The sequence below is a fragment of the Oncorhynchus kisutch genome, linkage group LG19 (genome assembly GCF_002021735.2).
Source record: "Oncorhynchus kisutch isolate 150728-3 linkage group LG19, Okis_V2, whole genome shotgun sequence".
In the NCBI taxonomy this organism is placed as follows: domain Eukaryota; kingdom Metazoa; phylum Chordata; class Actinopteri; order Salmoniformes; family Salmonidae; genus Oncorhynchus; species Oncorhynchus kisutch.
Window position 1 is genome coordinate 44,788,211 of NC_034192.2, and position 19,835 is coordinate 44,808,045.

Below are 19,835 nucleotides of genomic sequence, written 5' to 3' on the forward strand. Positions count from 1 at the left end.
TCTTATGTTACACAAAGACAAAAAACATTATTTTTCAAATTACTAATCCAATCTATTAGTAATTATTGCACCCGTTATACTGAGATAGTTGTTCCTGTTTAAATGGTTTAGCTAACTGATACTGTGGCAGTCATGCTAAATGCATGTTGTAGGTGATTAAAGGGTCACATTTTGGGATTTCTTCACTTCAAACAGGAATAAATATAACTTTGCAAACCAGCATAATGTAATTGAACTGATTTCAGATGACTGTGTTGGGGTAAAACTAGACTGTTAAAGTATGGCTTTATGATATGTGTAATGTATTGTCATAAAAGGTTCTATGATAAAATATTAATTTAGGCACTTGGTGAAGGCTACAGGACTGAAAGCCATTGAATGCAACAACCATGTTTCATCCCCTGAGGCAGTGGTTCCCAAACTTTTTTGGTTACTGTACCACCAAATGAATTTGACTCTGGATGGAGTACTCCTGAAGTACCCTCTCATCTGCATTTTAGTACCCCAAGTTGGGAACCACTGCTCTAAAGTATACTATTGGCTCTTAATGGTATGAACTGCAAGGGTACAATTAGGTACCTATAACTAAAGGTACAATGGACATACCTTACAGGGTTCCACTAAAGTGACAAGCATTTGTACCCCTTTAAGTAACAGTTGTCTACATCATTTTGTGTTTAGAGACCATCATTAGGCAAGCTTCAGGGAAATCGCTCACTCGGTAGTCTTCAGCCATTTCTCATTGTCCTAACATGAAGCAACAACCAATTACTGGCAAAGATAATTGTGTGCCCTGCTTTTCTAATGTCAGTTTATATGGGAAGTCATTTGAATGTTGTACATAAATAAATAAATATTGTTGTATATGTATTTGCAAAACTATCCAATCATTTACATTTCACACATAACCTTGATCATACATAACCTTGTGATCCGTAGAAAATAGAACACTAAAGTTCAAAAGGGCACAAAGAATGACATAGGGTGGTGTGTCATTGCTCTGAGTTTTAGCGGTCTCTTTGTCAAAATGAAAGGTTTCTAATAAACAGGAAATAGGAGTATGATCAAAAGGCCCAGACTGTTGTAAGTGATTGATAAGGTTATCATGAGCGTGTCTGCACAGGTTTCTGTTGAAATTACTGTTGAAAGCAATCTGGTGTCTCGCAAAACATCACAGGTGTCAAACTCCACGGGGCCGAGTGGCTGCGGATTTTAGCTCCCCCCTTGTACTTCATTGATGAATTAAGGTCACTGGTTAGTAAGGAACTCCCCAAACATGGTTGTCTAGAGCTTAATTGAAAGGAAAAAACAAAATGAATGAGTTTGAGTTTGACACACCTGGTGTACATCATCTCAACTGCTCATTCTTAGGTGAAACATTTTGCTGAAAAAATTGTGCTGAAAGTAAGAAGAACTTCCTACATACAGTGTTGTGGTTCTCAATTTCAAAATAAAAACCATGTGTGATGTGTCAAAGTCTAATTTCAATGTAAGGCTATATAAAATAAAATGTTATATGGCGAGTTATGTCATCCATGTAAGTTTGTACCATGGCTTTGAATCTGGTTTGCATCAACATAACTGGAATTTGATATATTCAACACATAGTTTAAGCTGACATAAGACATAATTTTTTGCTTTTTTGTGTGGTTTTTATCTCACCGCCACAGAGATGAGCTGTCAATGACACATGACTTCAGAACCGGTAAGTGGGTGAGGAACCCTGAGCTGATCCCAGGCAGTGTTTCCTTGTTGTATATAACTTTTTTACCAGTTGTAGGTAAGGTATATTGTCATTATGGAGACACCTTTTTCCAACCCATCTTCCATAAAACATATTAATACACTAGAACTGATGCACATCAATAAATAATGGAGACAAAGCACTGAAAAAAGACGTTGGGCGCATTACATAAATTCGCTCGGAGGTGGTTAAAACTGCATTCTAATGTCGACTGCTTAATTTGAAAGAAAACGGTATCAAGCGAAGTGCTTTATGCATGTTCAGTTATTCGGTCTCGGGCCTGCCCGAATGGAAATTTGAAGTTATGGGGAAAAGGCCTCAATGAGACTGACATTAGGCTAAATGTGAAGAACTATACATTTGCCTCTGTTGGCCATCAAGTAGCCTTAATGTTTATGCCATTGTAGGCTACCATTTGATACAATAAATATGTCAAATCGGAGGGTCTGCTGTCCGGACCTCTGGCAGTCTCTATGGGGGTGCCACAGGGTTCAATTCTTGGACCGACTCTCTTCTCTGTATACATCAATGAGGTCGCTCTTGCTGCTGGTGAGTCCCTGATCCACCTCTACGCAGACGACACCATTCTGTATTCTGCCGGCCCTTCTTTGGACACTGTGTTAACAACCCTCCAGGCAAGCTTCAATGCCATACAACTCTCCTTCCGTGGCCTCCAATTGCTCTTAAATACAAGTAAAACTAAATGCATGCTCTTCAACCGATCGCTACCTGCACCTACCCGCCTGTCCAACATCACTACTCTGGACGGCTCTGACTTAGAATACGTGGACAACTACAAATACTTAGGTGTCTGGTTAGACTGTAAACTCTCCTTCCAGACCCATATCAAACATCTCCAATCCAAAGTTAAATCTAGAATTGGCTTCCTATTTCGCAACAAAGCATCCTTCACTCATGCTGCCAAACATACCCTTGTAAAACTGACCATCCTACCAATCCTCGACTTTGGCGATGTCATTTACAAAATAGCCTCCAATACCCTACTCAACAAATTGGATGCAGTCTATCACAGTGCAATCCGTTTTATCACCAAAGCCCCATATACTACCCACCATTGCGACCTGTACGCTCTCGTTGGCTGGCCCTCGCTTCATACTCGTCGCCAAACTCACTGGCTCCATGTCATCTACAAGACCCTGCTAGGTAAAGTCCCCCCTTATCTCAGCTCGCTGGTCACCATAGCATCTCCCACCTGTAGCACACGCTCCAGCAGGTATATCTCTCTAGTCACCCCCAAAACCAATTCTTTCTTTGGCCGCCTCTCCTTCCAGTTCTCTGCTGCCAATGACTGGAACGAACTACAAAAATCTCTGAAACTGGAAACACTTATCTCCCTCACTAGCTTTAAGCACCAACTGTCAGAGCAGCTCACCGATTACTGCACCTGTACATAGCCCACCTATAATTTAGCCCAAACAACTACCTCTTTCCCAACTGTATTTAATTTTAATTAATTTATTTATTTTGCTCCTTTGCACCCCATTATTTTTATTTCTACTTTGCACATTCTTCCATTGCAAAACTACCATTCCAGTGTTTTACTTGCTATATTGTATTTACTTTGCCACCATGGCCTTTTTTGCCTTTACCTCCCTTCTCACCTCATTTGCTCACATTGTATATAGACTTGTTTATACTGTATTATTGACTGTATGTTTGTTTTACTCCATGTGTAACTCTGTGTCGTTGTATCTGTCGAACTGCTTTGCTTTATCTTGGCCAGGTCGCAATTGTAAATGAGAACTTGTTCTCAACTTGCCTACCTGGTTAAATAAAGGTAAAATAAATTAATAAAAAAAATATATGGCCTCCTCTCGCTGTGAAAAAATGAATTGGGTTAGTTTTCAAGCCTTATGGGCAGGTCTTGAGTGGTCATTGGGCTAGAAATATTTGCTTGACCTGGCAACCGTGATCCCAGTGAGTAAGTAGTAGATTTGTGTCAGTACAGAGGGATAGGCCATTAAGTGTTTTGAGCTTCAGTAAGGTTGGCTTCTTAGCTTTCATACCAATGGTTATCATCTGTATTGCAGAAATGGAACATAAATCACGGAAAATGGATGTTGGCGGTGGCAGCTGCAGAGAAGTATTTGGGTAAACAAGATTTGACTTCTGAGGAGTTACAGGGTGTGTTGAGTTGGGGTGCCCCATCCCTCCAGGCCATTGGCATGGTGCGGGAGAAAATAGAGTCAAAGTAGTGGAATGGGGTAGTGTTTTTTTTAATGAGTGGTGTGGCAGCTGCAGTGAAGTACCTGGGTGTATGAGATTTTACCGCAGAAGAGTTATAAGATGTTTTGAGATTCTTTATGAAATAGCGGTATATAGGTGTATGGTTGTTTGGTGTGCAATTTTATTATTCCCCCCCCCCATTTTATTTTTTGTATCACAAATGCAAAGTGATTGAACACAGTAGGTGGCGGCATTCATAAACAAGGTGTGCGAACGCCATGATAGCAAAGAAGAAGAACCCGGAAGTTAGTTGTGTTTGTAAATCCAACAGCTAGCTTGCAACCCTGAGGTATATCAGCATACGGAAACCTCCTTCGACAGGAGTGGAAACAAAAAAGCAAAGGAGGGAATTCTCTGTCAGCTGCAATCGTTTGTAGGTAAGTGTTTTCTCGATTTTTTTTTTGGAAACGTTTCTCTTAATGAGATGCCTTTTTGTGACTATAGCTAATATAGCTAGCTATCTGTAACGTTCGCTAGAAATCAAGCTAACTAGCTATTCGCCTTGCTTCATTACTTGTAACCTGCTTGTCAAGTTATAGCTAGGGTAGCCAGCCAGCCATTAAATAGTTTTATAGTTTTGCACTGACAGTTGAGTCATGTCCTTGCTAATGCTAACAGCAAAACGTTAGCTTGCTAACAGTAGTTAGCTAGCAACACACTCGAATAACATGAAATGACAGTCATTGTTAGGTATGTAACTAGCGTGTTTTTTTAACGGTCATGAGTATCCAGTTTGATTAGTAATATGGTGAATTAATGGTTTGTTCCTACTTTCAGCTTGTACTGTTGACAAACATGTTGTCGGAAGGCAGCTCCTTTGTGAAGGGGATAGCCCTGGGAGGCACATTCTGCCTGTTGTTGTCCCTGTTGGGGAGCTTTGCACCAGGCATGCAGTCCAGCCCAGAGGACCACCACCACCACCACATCAAGGCTCCCACCAAGGACGAGCTACAGAGCCTGTCTGATTCCCAGATGGTGGAGCTGAGCCAGAGAGTGCGAGTCTATTGCGTCATCATGGTTCAGCCTTCTGTCCTGGTGTATTGGTCCACAGCCAAGGACACCTGGGGTAAACACTGCGACCAAGCCGTATTCTACAGCTCTGAGTCGGCCAAAGCTCTGGAAGCGGTGGACCTTAAGGAACAGGACGAGTGGGCCAAGCTGCGCAAGGCCCTGAAGCATGCGTATGACAATGCTGGCGACCTGCGCTGGTTCTTCGTAGCGCGGCCCACCACCTTCGCCATTATCGAGAACCTCAAGTATCTCATTCTGGCCAAGGACCCCAACGAGCCCTTCTACATTGGCCATGCCATGAAATCGGGTGAACTGGAGTACGTGGAGTACCAGAGCGGCATTGTGCTGAGCTATGAGGCACTCAAGAGGCTGGTGAATGTGTTCAAGGATGAGGAGAAGTGTCCAGAGCGAGGCAGAGCCCTGTGGAAGCTGAGCGAGGAGAAACAATTAGCTATATGTCTGAAGTACACCGGAGTCTTTGCAGAGAATGGCGAGGACACACAGGGTAAGGGCCTGTTCAACAGTAAGAGTGTGGGTTCACTCATCCAAGACAGCATGGACAAAAAAAACGTGGATGTGGTGGAGGGCTGCTGCTCGGACTTAGCCATCACCTTCAGCGGAATGTCACCAAACCAGATGCAGGTCATGATGTTTGGAGTTTACAGACTACGCCCGTATGGGCACAACTTTCATGATTCCTTGATATTCCTGCCCCCTGAGGGCTCTGACAATGATTAAAGTGCAAGGCTTCCCACTTTGGGGCAGATATGGCATTAACCAGACTGCTGCTGTCAAGTGAATAAAGACAGTTTTCTTATTCAGTTTGTGAGCGTGAGGGAGGTTGGCAAGTACTCGAGGGAGGCAAATCATTATTCTTAGTCTTTTATACCTTTTTGAATTTGCACTCTGCACATAATACCATTGTGGAAAAGTAATGAACAGATGAAGAAATTTGAAGAGCAAATGTGCCACACATTCCACAGAGGGCCAAGTGTCTGCAGTCTTGCTCCAACCTTGTACTTGATAGATGAATCAAGGTCACTAATTAGTAAGGAACTCCCCTTGCATGGTTTAACACTCCATGGAATGAGTTTGACATTCCATTGACATATTTTTCGTTAACACAATTGAAATTTTTATTGGTATTTGTGGCTGATTTAGTTTAGGATATTAAACTCAACAAAAATAAACGTCCTCACTGTCAACTACGTTTATTTTCAGCAAACTTAACTTGTAAATATTTGTATGAACATAAGATTCAACAACTAAGACATAAACTGAACCAAGTTCCACAGACATGTGACAAACAGAAATGGAATAATGTGTCCCTGAACAAAGGGGGGTCAAAAATAAGTCTATCTGGTGGCCACCAGCTGCATTAAGTACTGCAGTGCATCTCATGGACTGGACCAGATTTGCCAGTTCTTGCTGTGAGATGTTATCCCACTCTTCCACCAAGGCACCTGCAAATTCCCTGACATTTCTGGGGGGGAATGGCCATAGCCCTCACCCTCCGATCCAACAGGTCCCAGGTGTGCTCAATGGGATTGAGTTCCGGGCTCTTCGCTGGCCATGGCAGAACACTGACATTCCTGTCTTGCCTGAAATCATGCACAGAACGAGCAGTATGGCTGGTGGCATTGTCATTCTGGAGGGTCATGTCAGGATGAGCCTGCAGGAAGGGTACCACATGAGGGAGGAGGTCTTCCCTGTAACGCAGTGTTGAGATTGCCTGCAATGATAACAAGCTCAGTCTGATGATGCTGTGCCACACCGCCCCAGACCACGACGGACCCTCCACCTCCAAATCGATCCCGTTCCAGAGTACAGGCCTCGGTGTAACGCTCATTCTTTCGACGATAAACGCGAATCCGACCATCGCCCCTGGTGAGACAAAACCGCGACTCGTCAGTGAAGAGCACTTTTTGCCAGTTCTGTCTGGTCCAGTGATGGTGGGTTTGTGCACATAGGTGACGTTGTTGCCGGTGATGTCTGGTGAGAACCTGCCTTACAATAGGCCTACAAGCCCTCAGTCCAGCCTCTCTCAGCATATTGCAGACAGTCTGAGCACTGATGGAGGGATTGTGCGTTCCTGGTGTAACTCGGGCAGTTGTTGCCATCCTATACCTGTCCCGCAGGTGTGATGTTCGGCTTTACCGATCCTGTGCAGGTATTGTAACACGTGGTCTGCCACTGCGAGGACCATCCACTGTCCTTCCTGTCTCCCTGTAGCGCTGTCTTAGGCATCTCACAGTACAGACATGGCAATTTATTGCCCTGGCCACATCTGCAGTCCTCATGCCTCCTTGCAGCATGCCTAGGGCACATTCATGTGGATGAACAGGGACCCTGGGCATCTTTCTTTTGGTGTTTTTCCAGAGTCAGTAGAAAGGCCTCTTTAGTGTCCTACGTTTTCATAACTGTGACCTGAATTGCCTACCCGTCTGTAAGCTGTTAGTCTTAACGACCGTTTCACAATTGTAAAAGAAAGAAAAGCATGAAAGTGTTTAAACCCTTTACAATGAATATCTGAAGTTATTTGGAATTTTATGAATTATCTTTGAAATACAGGGTTTTGAAAAAGGGACATTACTTTTTTTTTGCTGAGTTTATAAGGCCACATGGAGTGAACATTTTGAAATAATCTTGAAGTATTGAGATGTCTCAACAGTTTGCTACACATGATTGGTTGCCACCATTGTAATTGTTGGTGGATTTGTTTAATTTTGGGGTAACTATTTTACTCACTTGAAACACCTGATGAAATAAATTGGCAGCCATGTTTATCCTCGTACCAAAAACTAAATGAAATTAATTGTTCTGCTGAGACTTGCTGCATTTAGTCATCATGGGAAATCATAGTTCTTACTGACAAGTGCTAAACCAAATACTGAGCACTGTAAAACCAAATAGGCCTATCTCATAGTGAAGCAGTTTCTTACCCCTTGTTATTGATAAGCTAATAGATATACATGCACAGTGCTTTCAGGAAAGTATTCAGACCCCTTGACCTTTTCCACATGGTTACGTTAGCCTTTTTCTAAAATGTTTTTCCCCCCCTAAATCTACACACAATACCCTATAATGACGATGCAAAAACAGGTTTTTAGACATTTTTGCAAATTATACAAAATAAATGGGAGTGTCACTGCACAGCTATTTTCAGGTCTCTCCAGTTATTCGTCCAGGTTTGGGCTGGGCCACTCAAAGACATTCTGAACTAGGTCTTCCTCTAGGATTTTGCTGTTTTTAAAGTCATCATTGACCTCATTGTGAAATCCCGGAGCAGTTTCCTTCCTCTCCGGCAACTGAGTTAGGAAGAACGCCTGTATCTTTGTGGTGATGGTGTATTGATACACCATCTAATGTAATTAATAACTTCACCATGCTCAAAGGAATATTCAACATCTGCTTTAAAAAAAACCCCATTAACAATCGGTTCCCTTTGCGATGCATTGGAAAAGCTCCCATGTCTTTGTGGTTGAATCAGTTTAATTCACTGCTTGAGCTTACAATTATCTGTATGTGTGGGGAACAGATGAGGTAGTTATTCATGTTAAACACTTATTATACACAATGAGTCCATGCAACTTATGACTAGATAAGCACATTTTTACTCCCAAACTCATTTAGGATTGCCATAGAAAAGGGGTTGAATACTTAACTCAGGACATTATGGGGTATTCTGTGTAGGCCATTGACAAATCTCAATCCATTTTAAATTCCGGCTGTAACAAAATGTGGAAAAAGTCAAGGGGTGTGAATACTTTGAAGACACTATATATAAACAATTAGGAACACCTGCTCTTTCCATGAGACTGACCAGATGAAAGTTATTCATGTCACTTGTTAAATCCACTTCCATCAGTGTAGATGAAGTGGAAGAGACAAGTTAAAGAAGGATTTTTAAGTCTTGAGACATGGATTGTTGCCCATTGCAAGACAAAAGATTTTAAATGACTTTGAACAGGGGTAGTAGGTGCCAGGCACACCGGTTTCAGTGTGTCAGGAAATGCAACTATACTGGTTCACGCTCAACAGTTTCCCGTGTGTATCAATGGTCCAAATGACATCCAGCCAACTTGACACAACTGTGGGAAGCATCGGAGTCCATGCCGACGAATTGAAGCTGTTCTGAAAGCAAAAGTGGGTGCAAGTCAATATTAGGAAGGTGTTCCTAATGTTTTGTATACTTTTTGGGACTAATGACTGTAATATGGCTAAGTCAGATCATTTTTGAAGGACATAAATGCTTATCAGGCCCATTCCTTAATACCCCACTATCTGATAACTGGCTGAAACTGTAATCCTCATTTTGTAATCAGTTAATTTGCGCCAGTATATCTGTGTCCATTATTTTATGTGGAAGTATTCTATGGATTAGGTTTTCACTGATGTCAAAGCCCTAATTTCATACCCATAACCTTTAAATGCCTACTGAGATTGGAAAGCAGGTATGACAGGTTTTTCCAAGGCCAAGTCTGCTTTTCAGTCGAGACAATGCAAGGAGACACCTTATTTCCGGATCACATCTTCTCTACTGATTTCCCAATGCTGTCAGAACAGGACCACGGCTGTATCCAACAACCAATAGGTGGTTCTCAATTGGGAGAAAGTCTGCTTTGTGACCCGAAAAGGGGCTGACATATGTAGGAGTGTGAATTTGTTAATAAGCAGGTGTGCTATCGAGGAGAAGCGGACAACTGTATCCTCTTGGCTTCCTATCGCTGAAGCCTTTTGAAATCTGCCACACCCCTTTTGAATAATTTCTGAGAAATGCGCACACGTTTAAAAACACACCTGTGTTCATGCCCCATCAAGCGTCATTGTACACCCTGGAATAGATTTAATATGGACAAGTGTCAGCTAGATTGCTTGTTTTCTCATACATACAACACCTGAAATGTTGAATGTGAACATTTTTATTTATTTTGAGAGTTTCTTCAGTTAGCCTCCAATTCGCTAAAGAGTTATTTGATTTAACAGCATATATACGTGGTATTATGATCTACAATCCTTTTAAAATGTTTTGCTCCTGGTATCAAGTGAATCCCAACGACATTGGCAAAGAAACCATGAAATGTAAAGGCTGTGAAAAAGAAGGGAAAATATATTGAATGCAGGTTTTTATTTGTGCATTAATTGGGGATTGGTTCAAAGCCTCCAGCTAGTTACACAGCTAAGTCCATTGGTGTAAACAATTGACTGGCAGCCTCACTGTCAAGAGCTTCACGTTGTCCAGGGGGGTTGGTGAAGACATCTCACTTATACGTCTTCATGTGCCACAGTCCATCATTAAGATAGTGAACAGTTTCAACTCCTACTCCCTTGTTGACTTTCTCTCTGCTCACAAAAAAAGTGAAGTGGAATGAGCATTAGGCAAGTTTACAAAAGTACAGTAGTATACACACACAGGAGGTTGGTGGCACCTTAATTGGGGAGGATGGGCTCGTTAATGGCTGGAGCGGAATAGTTTCCATATGTTTGATGCCGCTCTGTTCCAGCCATTATTATGAGCCTTCCTCCCCTCAGCCTGCACTGGCTACACATACAAGTACATTTCTGCAGTGTAAATGAGTCTTTCTATAAATAAGGGGGCCAATGTGTGACTGATCAACATTTCAAAATGTTTTGAAAGAAAATGTTTTATGCAGTTCCACATGTGTACTTTAGAGGAATAAAAGTACATATGCAAAGTGGCCCATAACTCCACCTATACAACAGACCTTGGACTACACATCCTTTAAGTAGAGTACACATACATTGGCAAGTCAAATTCAGGGACCTTTTCGAGCACCTAATTGTCATTTGTTTATAGGGCCTAATATAGAACCCCCCCCAAAAAGCGTAAAGTGTCAAAAGTAGGCCATTACCACTTAAGGAAAACTCCACCCAAAAACATTTAGTCCATTGTTGATATACTGCCAAAATATATAAAAATGTCAGCAATCAGGTTTAAGATATGGAACTTTCAAAATATAGAATTCTGTCCCATATGATGCAACATTTTGTAACTATTGTATAGCAACCATAGACTAATGAAACAACATACCAAAAATAAGAATGTATTTTTAGGCCTCTGCAATGCATTGATATTCAAATGATTAATTTCTAAAATGTGAGAATATTGTGGACATTGCCTGACTAAATAGACTGGATGCATGGCGATCTTTCTGTAGTCTGTGGCCAACGCAGGTACACATAATGGAAGGATTTGTATCGAAAGCCAACAGATGTTGTCGTCCTCAATAACCACACGCGGTTTTACCGCAACAGAGTAGGGCTTCACCCTTCAATTGAAGCATCGGGAAACAAAACTGGCCACATCGCTCACAAAAACAGAAAATGAAATCACTGATAATTATATGGGAGCAGAACTTTACAAATTGGCTACAATAATTACAAGGACTTTTCAAACACCAAATTAAGGTCAATATCTGATTTTCAAGCTAGGCCTATACCAGCAGTCTACTTGAATTTCTGAGCTCCAATTCAAGTTGGCTACTTTCAAGCCCCTTGTATTGTTTAAAATTGCAGGTGTAACAAGGAAAACAAAATGTATTTCATCAGTGGTGTAAAGTATTTCTACCTAAGTTGTTTTTTGGGGGGTATCTGTACTTAACTATTTATTTTACTTTTCTACATTCCTTAAAATATTGTACATTTTACTCCATACATTTTCCTTGACACCCAAAAGTACTTGTTACATTTTGAATGCTTAGCAGGACAGGAAAATGGTCAAATTTACGCACTTATCAACCGAACATCCCTGGTCATCCTTACTGACTCTGATCTGGCGGACTCACTAAACACACATGCTTAGTTTAACTTTCCATAAATAAAATGGTGCCATCTGGTTTAAATGATTTACTTTTACTTTTGATACTTAAGTATATTTTAAACCAAATACTTTAAGTCGAATGTTACTGGGTGACTTTTACATGAGCCATTTATTACGGTCAAGTATGACAGTTGGGTACTTTTTCCACCACTGTTTCGTGTTATTTCATTACCAGATCATATTGTGAATAAGCCCACTGGCTATGAAATGTTATTTACAGTGTATTCAGACCTTGACTTATTCCATATTTTGTTACTTTACAGCCTTATTCTAAAGATCCCTCTCAATCTACACACAATAGCCCATAATAAAGCGAAAACAGGTTTAGACATTTGCTAATGTATTACAAATAAAACATACCTTATTGACATAAGTATTAAGACCCTTTTATAAGACTTGATTGAACTCCGGTGCATCCTGTTTGCATTGATCATACTTGTTTCTAAATGTTGTTTCTAAAACTTGATTGGAGTCCACCTGTGGTAATTTCAATTGATTGGGCATGATTTGGAAAGGCACAACTGTCTATATAAAAGGTCCCACAGTTGACAGTGCATGTCAGAGCAAAAAGCAAGCCATGACGTCGAAAGAATTGTCCGTAGAGCTCAGACAGGTTTGTGTCGAGGCACAGATCTGGAGAAGGGTACCAAAAAATGTCTGCAGCATTAAAAGGTTCCCAAGAACACAGTTGGAACCACCAAAACTCTTCCTAGAGCTGACCGCCCAGCCAAATTGAGCAATCGGGGAGGAAGGGACTTGGTCAGGGAGGTGACCAAGAACCCGATGGTCAATCTGACAGAGCTTTAGAGTTCCTCTGTGGAGATGGTTGTCCTTCTGGAAGGTTCTTCCATCTCTACACCAATCTGGCCTTTATGGTAGAGTGGCCAGACGGAAGCCACTCCTCCGTAAAAGGCACGACAGCCCGCTTGGAGTTTGCGAAAAGGCACCTAAAGGACTCAGACCATGAAAAACAAGATTTTCTGGTCTGATGAAACCAAGATTGGACTCTTTGGCCTGAATGCAAAGCGTTACATCTGGAGGAAACCTGGCACCATCCCAATGGTGAAACATGGTGGCCAGCATCATGCTGCGGGGATGTTTTTCAGCAGCGGGACTGAGACTAGTCAGGATCGAGGAGAAAGATGAATGGAGCAAAATACAGAGCGACCCTTGATGAAAGCCTGCTCCAGAGCGCTCAGGACCTCAGACTGGGGCAAAGGTTCACCTTCCAACAGGACAACGACCCTAAGCACACAGCCAAGACAACGCAGGAGTGGCATCGGGACAAGTATCAATGTCCGAGTGGCCCAGCCAGAACCTGGACTTGAACCCGATCTAACAACTCTGGAGAGACCTGAAAATAGCTGTGCAGTGACACTCCCCATCCAACCTGATCGAGCTTGAGGATCTGCGAAACTCTGCAAATATAGGTGTGCCAAGCTTGTGGCATAATACCCAAGGCCAAAGGTGCTTCAACAGAGCACTGAGTAAAGGGTCTGAATACTTACGTAAATGTATTCAAAAATATTTATATAAATTTGGCTAAAATGTCAAAAAAAACATTTTTGCTTTGTCATTATGGGGTATTGTGTGTAGATTGGGGGGGGGAAATCAAATACATTTTAGAACAAGGCTGTAACGTAACAAAATGTGAAAAGTCAAGGGGTCTGAATACTTTGCGAATGCACTATATATCCAGAATAATTAATAGGAAAAGCGCTGGGTGTTGTGCAATAGTCTATCCTATAGAATTCTGCACAGTAGACTCAGTGTCCAATCCGAGGCGCAAAAACATACGTAAAGGAACTCATTACCTTGAGGCTTTCTCAGTTCAATCTTGGGATATTAGAACCAATGTGGATCCAGGCACAACGGTCTTCACTGGTGTAATGAATGAGACACATATTCTGGACATTCTTCAAACATTACATGCGCTATCACAACAGCTGAAAATTACTTCCTGTATCAGATGTGAGAAAATATCACACTTAAATAAATCAGCTGGACACCAAATGCGCATCCAAGTATCAGTGCATAATTATTTTAGAACCATGTTAATGACCGTATCAGTTTAGGTTTTAAGGTGACTCTTTTGGTTAGAAGCAATGGGTTTTGCAATCTCATAGATCATTTTGGATATGCATACCCATAACATGAGACACCGAACTGCTACCTGGAAATGGATCCTATTGCAGAAACTTATTTACTGGACTCCTGGAAAACACCACTCACTCCTGTCCAGTTCCATCTGATTTCTGATTGGATGCTAGATCATTTCTGTTAATGGATGACCAGTATGCCCTTCTCCCTAGGACTCTGATAGGTGCAGAGCTAGTCAACCCAGTGGTGCCTGAACTTTTTAATAATACTAGCTTGTTGACGCTTAGAAAAAATAACCGCTATAGTTACCACTGCTTTATACTAGCACGGGGAAAATCTGAAGGACTTTTCCATGAGTCTGTCAGTAATCAGGTGCTAGCGGCTGACAGACTGGTGGTAGAACAATCTAAGGCAGGAGAATCAGTTATATCAGCCTTTGTGACTGAACAATTCTGAGAGCCTTTTCTCCTGGGAAGATGGTGAGCTTATCAATGCTGTAAACATCTGTTCCTTTGTTAATCTGTTTTCTACATTTTCATTGGCTGGTAACTTGTATGTGCCTTTGTGTCAAACAGATTCTCACACAAAGTGTGAGCAATAATGTTAACCTATCTGTCCCCTCTGCTCCCTATCTGGAAGAAGAGGGACAGAACATTCTTATGACTGAATGAAATGCCATTTCCCCCCCAGACAGGGAAGTCTGAAAACCCTGGTTTACAGAGCACCAGGACTAGTTATGCTGAGATACCATAAAAAGGGGAGATTGTGGCAGAGTATATTTTGATTTGTTATCTTATATGACCTGTAGAAGGGGACAGGTCATTCTGTTCCTCATCTTGTCTGTAAGGTTGCTCTGTTCCCTGATATGCTCAAATCGCACTGTTTCAAGTTGCCCTTTTGTAATATAACTAGAGATGTGATATATTGGTAAGCAGATCGGAATCGGCCGATATTAGCTACAAATGTCAGCATCGGATCTGTCTAGTTTAACGCTGTTGCGCAAAACCGATGTCGAAGTTGACATGAATACCTATAATGAGGGTAGATGACGTAATGACGGCACGAAAAAATACAGCGCTACATGTGCGACACAGCATTCCTAACCTGGCCCACAATGTCTGCTGTGTGGATCTATTTTCAAGTTTCAAAGGAAACTAACAAAAAGGCCATATGTAACGTTTGTGCTGCTATTATTTCCAGAGGGGAGAAAGGGAAATTTCTCAACACCACAAACCTAATCACCCATTTGATAGTGCATCACCCCCAGACGTTCAGCAACTACATAGAACCAAAGCAGAAAAAAAGCTTGCCACACTTCCAACAACTAAACAAGTTCAAGTCTTGCAGTCATTTGAAAGAGTAAGAACATTTCAGCGAGACAACTCAAAGGCGAAATCCATTAACGCCAAGATAATGACAAACTGTGCTCTGTCGTGGATGTTGGCTTTCGCCGACTGGTTGAGCACCTCGAGCCCCGGTACACACTACCAAGTATCGAGCATTTTTCAGATGCTGCCCTACCAGAGTTACACAGCATCCATGAGCTACTTGCTATGGGCGTCACTGCTATTAGCTTCACGACTGACATTTGGACCAGCGATGTCATCCCCATAAGCATTATGAGTCTGACAGCACAGTGGGTCAACGAGGATTTCGTACTGAGGAAAGCCGTATTGCATGCTCAAGAATGTGCTGGTTCTCATACTGCTTCTGCCATTTCAATGGCATTTGAGAACATGTTTGAAACATGAACACTCCTAGCACCATTTGAACAACTGACTGGAGAATTAAGCTCAAACTGTGTCTGCAGCAGACGTGATACCCTCTGTCATGGCAGTGAAACGCCTGCTCAACAAAACTGCAGACACAGACCGTGGGGTTACCTTGCAAAAGTACTCGACTAGAGGCTGTGAACAAGCGATTCGGTGGCATTCTCTCTGACCTGCTTTACTGTGTCGCCACCTTTTTCGATGCTAGGGACAAGGGCCGCTACTTCGATGCAGACAAACAGGGTTCATGTGAAATTTTAGACACAGCTGGACAAGATGGAAATGGACACAGTGCGCACCGAGGAAGAGGACCCATGACAGAAGAGGCCACGGACAGACAGAGCTGAAACTTCACTGCTTGACATTGATGAAATCCTGGTTGAGAATGAAAAGACTGAACAAATGAACAACGAAACCTAGCAAATAAGTAAAATAAATGGGTTTTGATTGTTTTACAGGTAATGGGGACATATGTAAATGCCAACAACTTTTTGGTCCGTGTGTGTTAAATAGTCAACTGTACTAGAATGTTTTAAAGGCCTCACATTTTAAATATTGATTATCGGTATTGGGTTTATTGGCAAGGAAAACAATAGGGTATCAGCCAAAAATGTAATATCGGCGCATCCCTAAATATAACCAGTCTGTTTCTAAACTACTGTGTTCTAACTCTAATCCATCTATTGATAAGCAGAAGTACCGGACTCATTCAAAGGGCATGTGCAACACCCCTCCCATCCTGGGTCTGTATAAATGTCTGAAATCACCCCTCCCATCCTGGGTCTGTATAAATGTCTGAAATCACCCCTCCCATCCTGGGTCTGTATAAATGTCTGAAATCACCCCTCCCATCCTGGGTCTGTATAAATGTCTGAAATCACCCCTCCCATCCTGGGTCTGTATAAATGTCTGAAATCACCCCTCCCATCCTGGGTCTGTATAAATGTCTGAAATCACCCCTCCCATCCTGGGTCTGTATAAATGTCTGAAATCACCCCTCCCATCCTGGGTCTGTATAAATGTCTGAAATCATCCCTTCCATCCTGGGTCTGTATAAATGTCTGAAATCATCCCTTCCATCCTGGGTCTGTATAAATGTCTGAAATCACCCCTCCCATCCTGGGTCTGTATAAATGTCTGAAATCACCCCTTCCATCCTGGGTCTGTATAAATGTCTGAAATCACCCCTCCCATCCTGGGTCTGTATAAATGTCTGAAATCTAAGAGCGAGTCGAATTGTTTTTTACCTTGCATGCATGCTTGTAATAAAGCTTTTTATATTGAGATCGGACTGCCTTCTGAGTGATTTTTCCACCACAATAGCTGCACTACATTTCTGAGAGCTCTATACAAAAAAAAAAAACTGTCTGACAGCTAGATCCAGGATTCAAGTTCAATGTCTAATTTAATTGATGAATGCTTAATACATGATAACGCCATCTTAAATGCAAGGTCAGAAAAGTAATGTTTCATGCCGCTCAATTTTGGGAAAAATCGATCAAGACACCAACCAGGATAAAGGGTTAAACATCAACTCGTGAATTTGATTGAACAACTTGTTTCAGCTGTTAAGTTATTGATAATAATCTGCAAAAAAGATTCTTCATGCCCCCTTATATTAATGTAATGACATGAAGAATATTTTTTTTGCAGATTATTATCAATAACTTAACAGCTGAAACAAGTTGTTCGGTATAGGAAATCCTCCCTGGTACCCTAGATTATAGAAAGACCCAAATAGGAAAAAGCACATGATGTGATACTTACATGTCTTCTGCAGACATCTTCATGACTCCGACACAAAGGGCATGTTGCTTGCCCTCCGCCATTATGGCCTGGAACCAATTGTCAAGGAAACACCATCTCACATGCACTTGATACTAACAGGAAGTATCAAAAACACCAATGCTGGTGTATGACATCATTACAAGCTGACATAATGGTGCATTCAGAAGGTAAAAATGGGTAAAAACATGTATGGGTCAAACTACAACATTATACACATTAAGGTTGTAAATGGCCTTGTTTTACCATCTTTTGGTCAGAGAGTTGAAAGGTCAGTGACTCACACTCTGGTATCAAAATGCTGGTCTGAGTTTCCCACTTGGAACTCCGACTTGAGGGCCGATCTAGTGGTAAGCCATTTCCAACAGGAACTTGGACCTCCTAGTTTCTGAACGCATCATCATGATCACAATGAATATGATTACATGGATGGGGGCCAGGGGGCCTGATCCTAAATAAACACTTTCACTATTAGACACTGAGAATAGAGCCCAGTAAGATCTTGTACTGAACATAAATGATCAGCATAATTGGTCATAGGAAGGATACAACTACTGTTTCTGAGGCAGAGGGGTAGAGTTTGGCGCCTGGGGACGTCAATCCAGGACACATGATATTGGCTCCACTTAAGACAAACTTGATGGCCCCTTTGTCTACTTGTTGGTGTGGAAGAATAAAGGGGTCTGTAAAATATGAACAGAGAAACTTACTGAACAGTACACTGCAACACAGCAATTCATCAGACACCTGCACATCAAAAAGAGCAGAGGTCTTACACTTATGCAGCAGTCGGAGGGTTGGGTAGAACGGTCCTTCTCTTTGTCTGAAGAAGAGCAATTCTCCATTCACCGTCAAGATTTCAATGTGTTCATGGCTGCAGGTTGGATGACGGAACACAAAACAACATGTCAAACCGTTCTCTTGTTCACCCAAGGGGGGCAATACCCAGCCCTCTTGGGTTCTCAGGCGAAGCATGCAACGCGGCCAATGTGTACAACAATCCCGACACCGTTTCTAAATAGATATCCAGCATCTCCGAAGACCTGTGTGTAACGGAAGAAGGAAGCTAGAAAAGTGTTGAATGTTTAAAAAAAACTATTTTGGCTGCAACAGTTAAAATGTAGAATAAGTGTTTTTTGCATTTGTAAAATTATTTTGATGTGATATGAAAGTAGAGGGCCTTGTATTTCTTGAACCAAATTGCAATTGAGAATCCATTCACATTTATATGGAGTATCAGACTGTTTTGGATGCCAGAGTCAATTTGCCTCTAGACATAACTTAAGGGCCTTGGATGGTAAGGAGTAGGCTAGACTACACTCCTTCACAGTCCATCTTGGCCTAGTAAAACTGATGTCAACAAATATTCCAAATACAATGGACTTGTTCGTCATTGCAGCAGACAGTGCTGGTGACTTGTGACTGACTGATCAACGAATCACCTTGCATGATCATAAATAACTACTAATTATTATTTGTAGATCAGTCAGTCGGTCAACATTTACCCACACTGGGAAAGGGGGATACCTTGTCAGTTGTCCAATTGAATGTATTCAACTGAAATGTCTCTCCTGCATTTAACCCAACCCCTCAATCAGAGAGATGCTTCATGGACTTGCTGATCTGAAACCATTGACTGTACATAGTCTCAAACACGGCCACTGATAAGGGGAAAAATATTATCTTCTTGACTTACCATCGCACTATTTTGACAGGGTCCTTTTTTGGCATGATATGGTTGAGCCATGACTCAATGTCTGGAAACTGGTCCAACAGCTGGTTTTTGATGCCTTTGATTACAGAGGTCTTCAGCTGAATACAGTTGGAAACATTTTCCTTCTCATCAAATCTGAAACGAGACAATAGAAACACATGCATGTTAGTTTGACCCTTCATTCAAATGAAAGCTAATCAAGAGTTATCAGTTGATAAGTCTATTTGGAAGACTAAGAACATGTTATAGTTAGCTAGCTAAGTGGCTATAGTTAGCTAACTAGCTGCCTGGTCATGTAGATAGCAAGTTAGCTAGGGAAATCATGCGTAATACCTACTTCTTAAACATCCTCGTTGGTCGCGTTTACTGTGTTCTTCTCTACCTAGACAAGTCTATTATTTTTGCTTGATGTTTGACTTTGATGAACAAAAATCCAATAACATGTATTTCAATTCAATAGTCTCCCCACGCCTGTTTCGCAGTTTATAGGCAGCAAGTGACGTCAACTTGCGACATGCATGCGACGGTTTCGAACGAAATACGGCAGGCTCCGAACCCGAAGGCCCCATTCGAATATTTTAAAGATGAGTCCTTCCTTCCTCCCTTCTTTCTATACGTTATTAT

The 19,835-nt window shown here is 41.7% G+C and overlaps 2 protein-coding genes across 4 annotated transcripts; one reads left to right on the top strand and one right to left on the bottom strand.

Moving 5' to 3' along the window:
- The first annotated feature begins 4,212 nt into the window (after nt 1-4,212).
- LOC109864875 (C1GALT1-specific chaperone 1) lies at nt 4,213-6,196 on the top strand. 2 transcript variants are annotated; one of them, XM_020452898.2, is made up of 2 exons: nt 4,213-4,364; nt 4,769-6,196. In XM_020452898.2, exon 2 carries the CDS (start codon nt 4,787-4,789, stop codon nt 5,738-5,740), a length of 954 nt encoding a protein of 317 aa, XP_020308487.1. In that variant the 5' UTR covers nt 4,213-4,364; nt 4,769-4,786; the 3' UTR covers nt 5,741-6,196. The 2 variants fall into 2 exon arrangements, with proteins under 2 accessions (XP_020308487.1, XP_020308486.1); XM_020452897.2 differs by having other exon boundaries at nt 4,214-4,368.
- Nucleotides 6,197-10,111: 3,915 nt separating this feature from the next.
- Nucleotides 10,112-19,748, bottom strand: mcts1 (MCTS1 re-initiation and release factor). 2 transcript variants are annotated; one of them, XM_020452899.2, is made up of 6 exons: nt 19,549-19,748; nt 19,194-19,346; nt 18,274-18,371; nt 18,047-18,180; nt 17,480-17,547; nt 10,112-10,345 (listed from the first exon to the last, which is right to left on the bottom strand). In XM_020452899.2, exons 1-6 carry the CDS (start codon nt 19,557-19,559, stop codon nt 10,264-10,266), a joined length of 546 nt encoding a protein of 181 aa, XP_020308488.1. In that variant the 5' UTR covers nt 19,560-19,748; the 3' UTR covers nt 10,112-10,263. The 2 variants fall into 2 exon arrangements, with proteins under 2 accessions (XP_020308488.1, XP_031653042.1); XM_031797182.1 differs by having other exon boundaries at nt 18,047-18,371.
- Between the last annotated feature and the right edge of the window lie 87 nt (nt 19,749-19,835).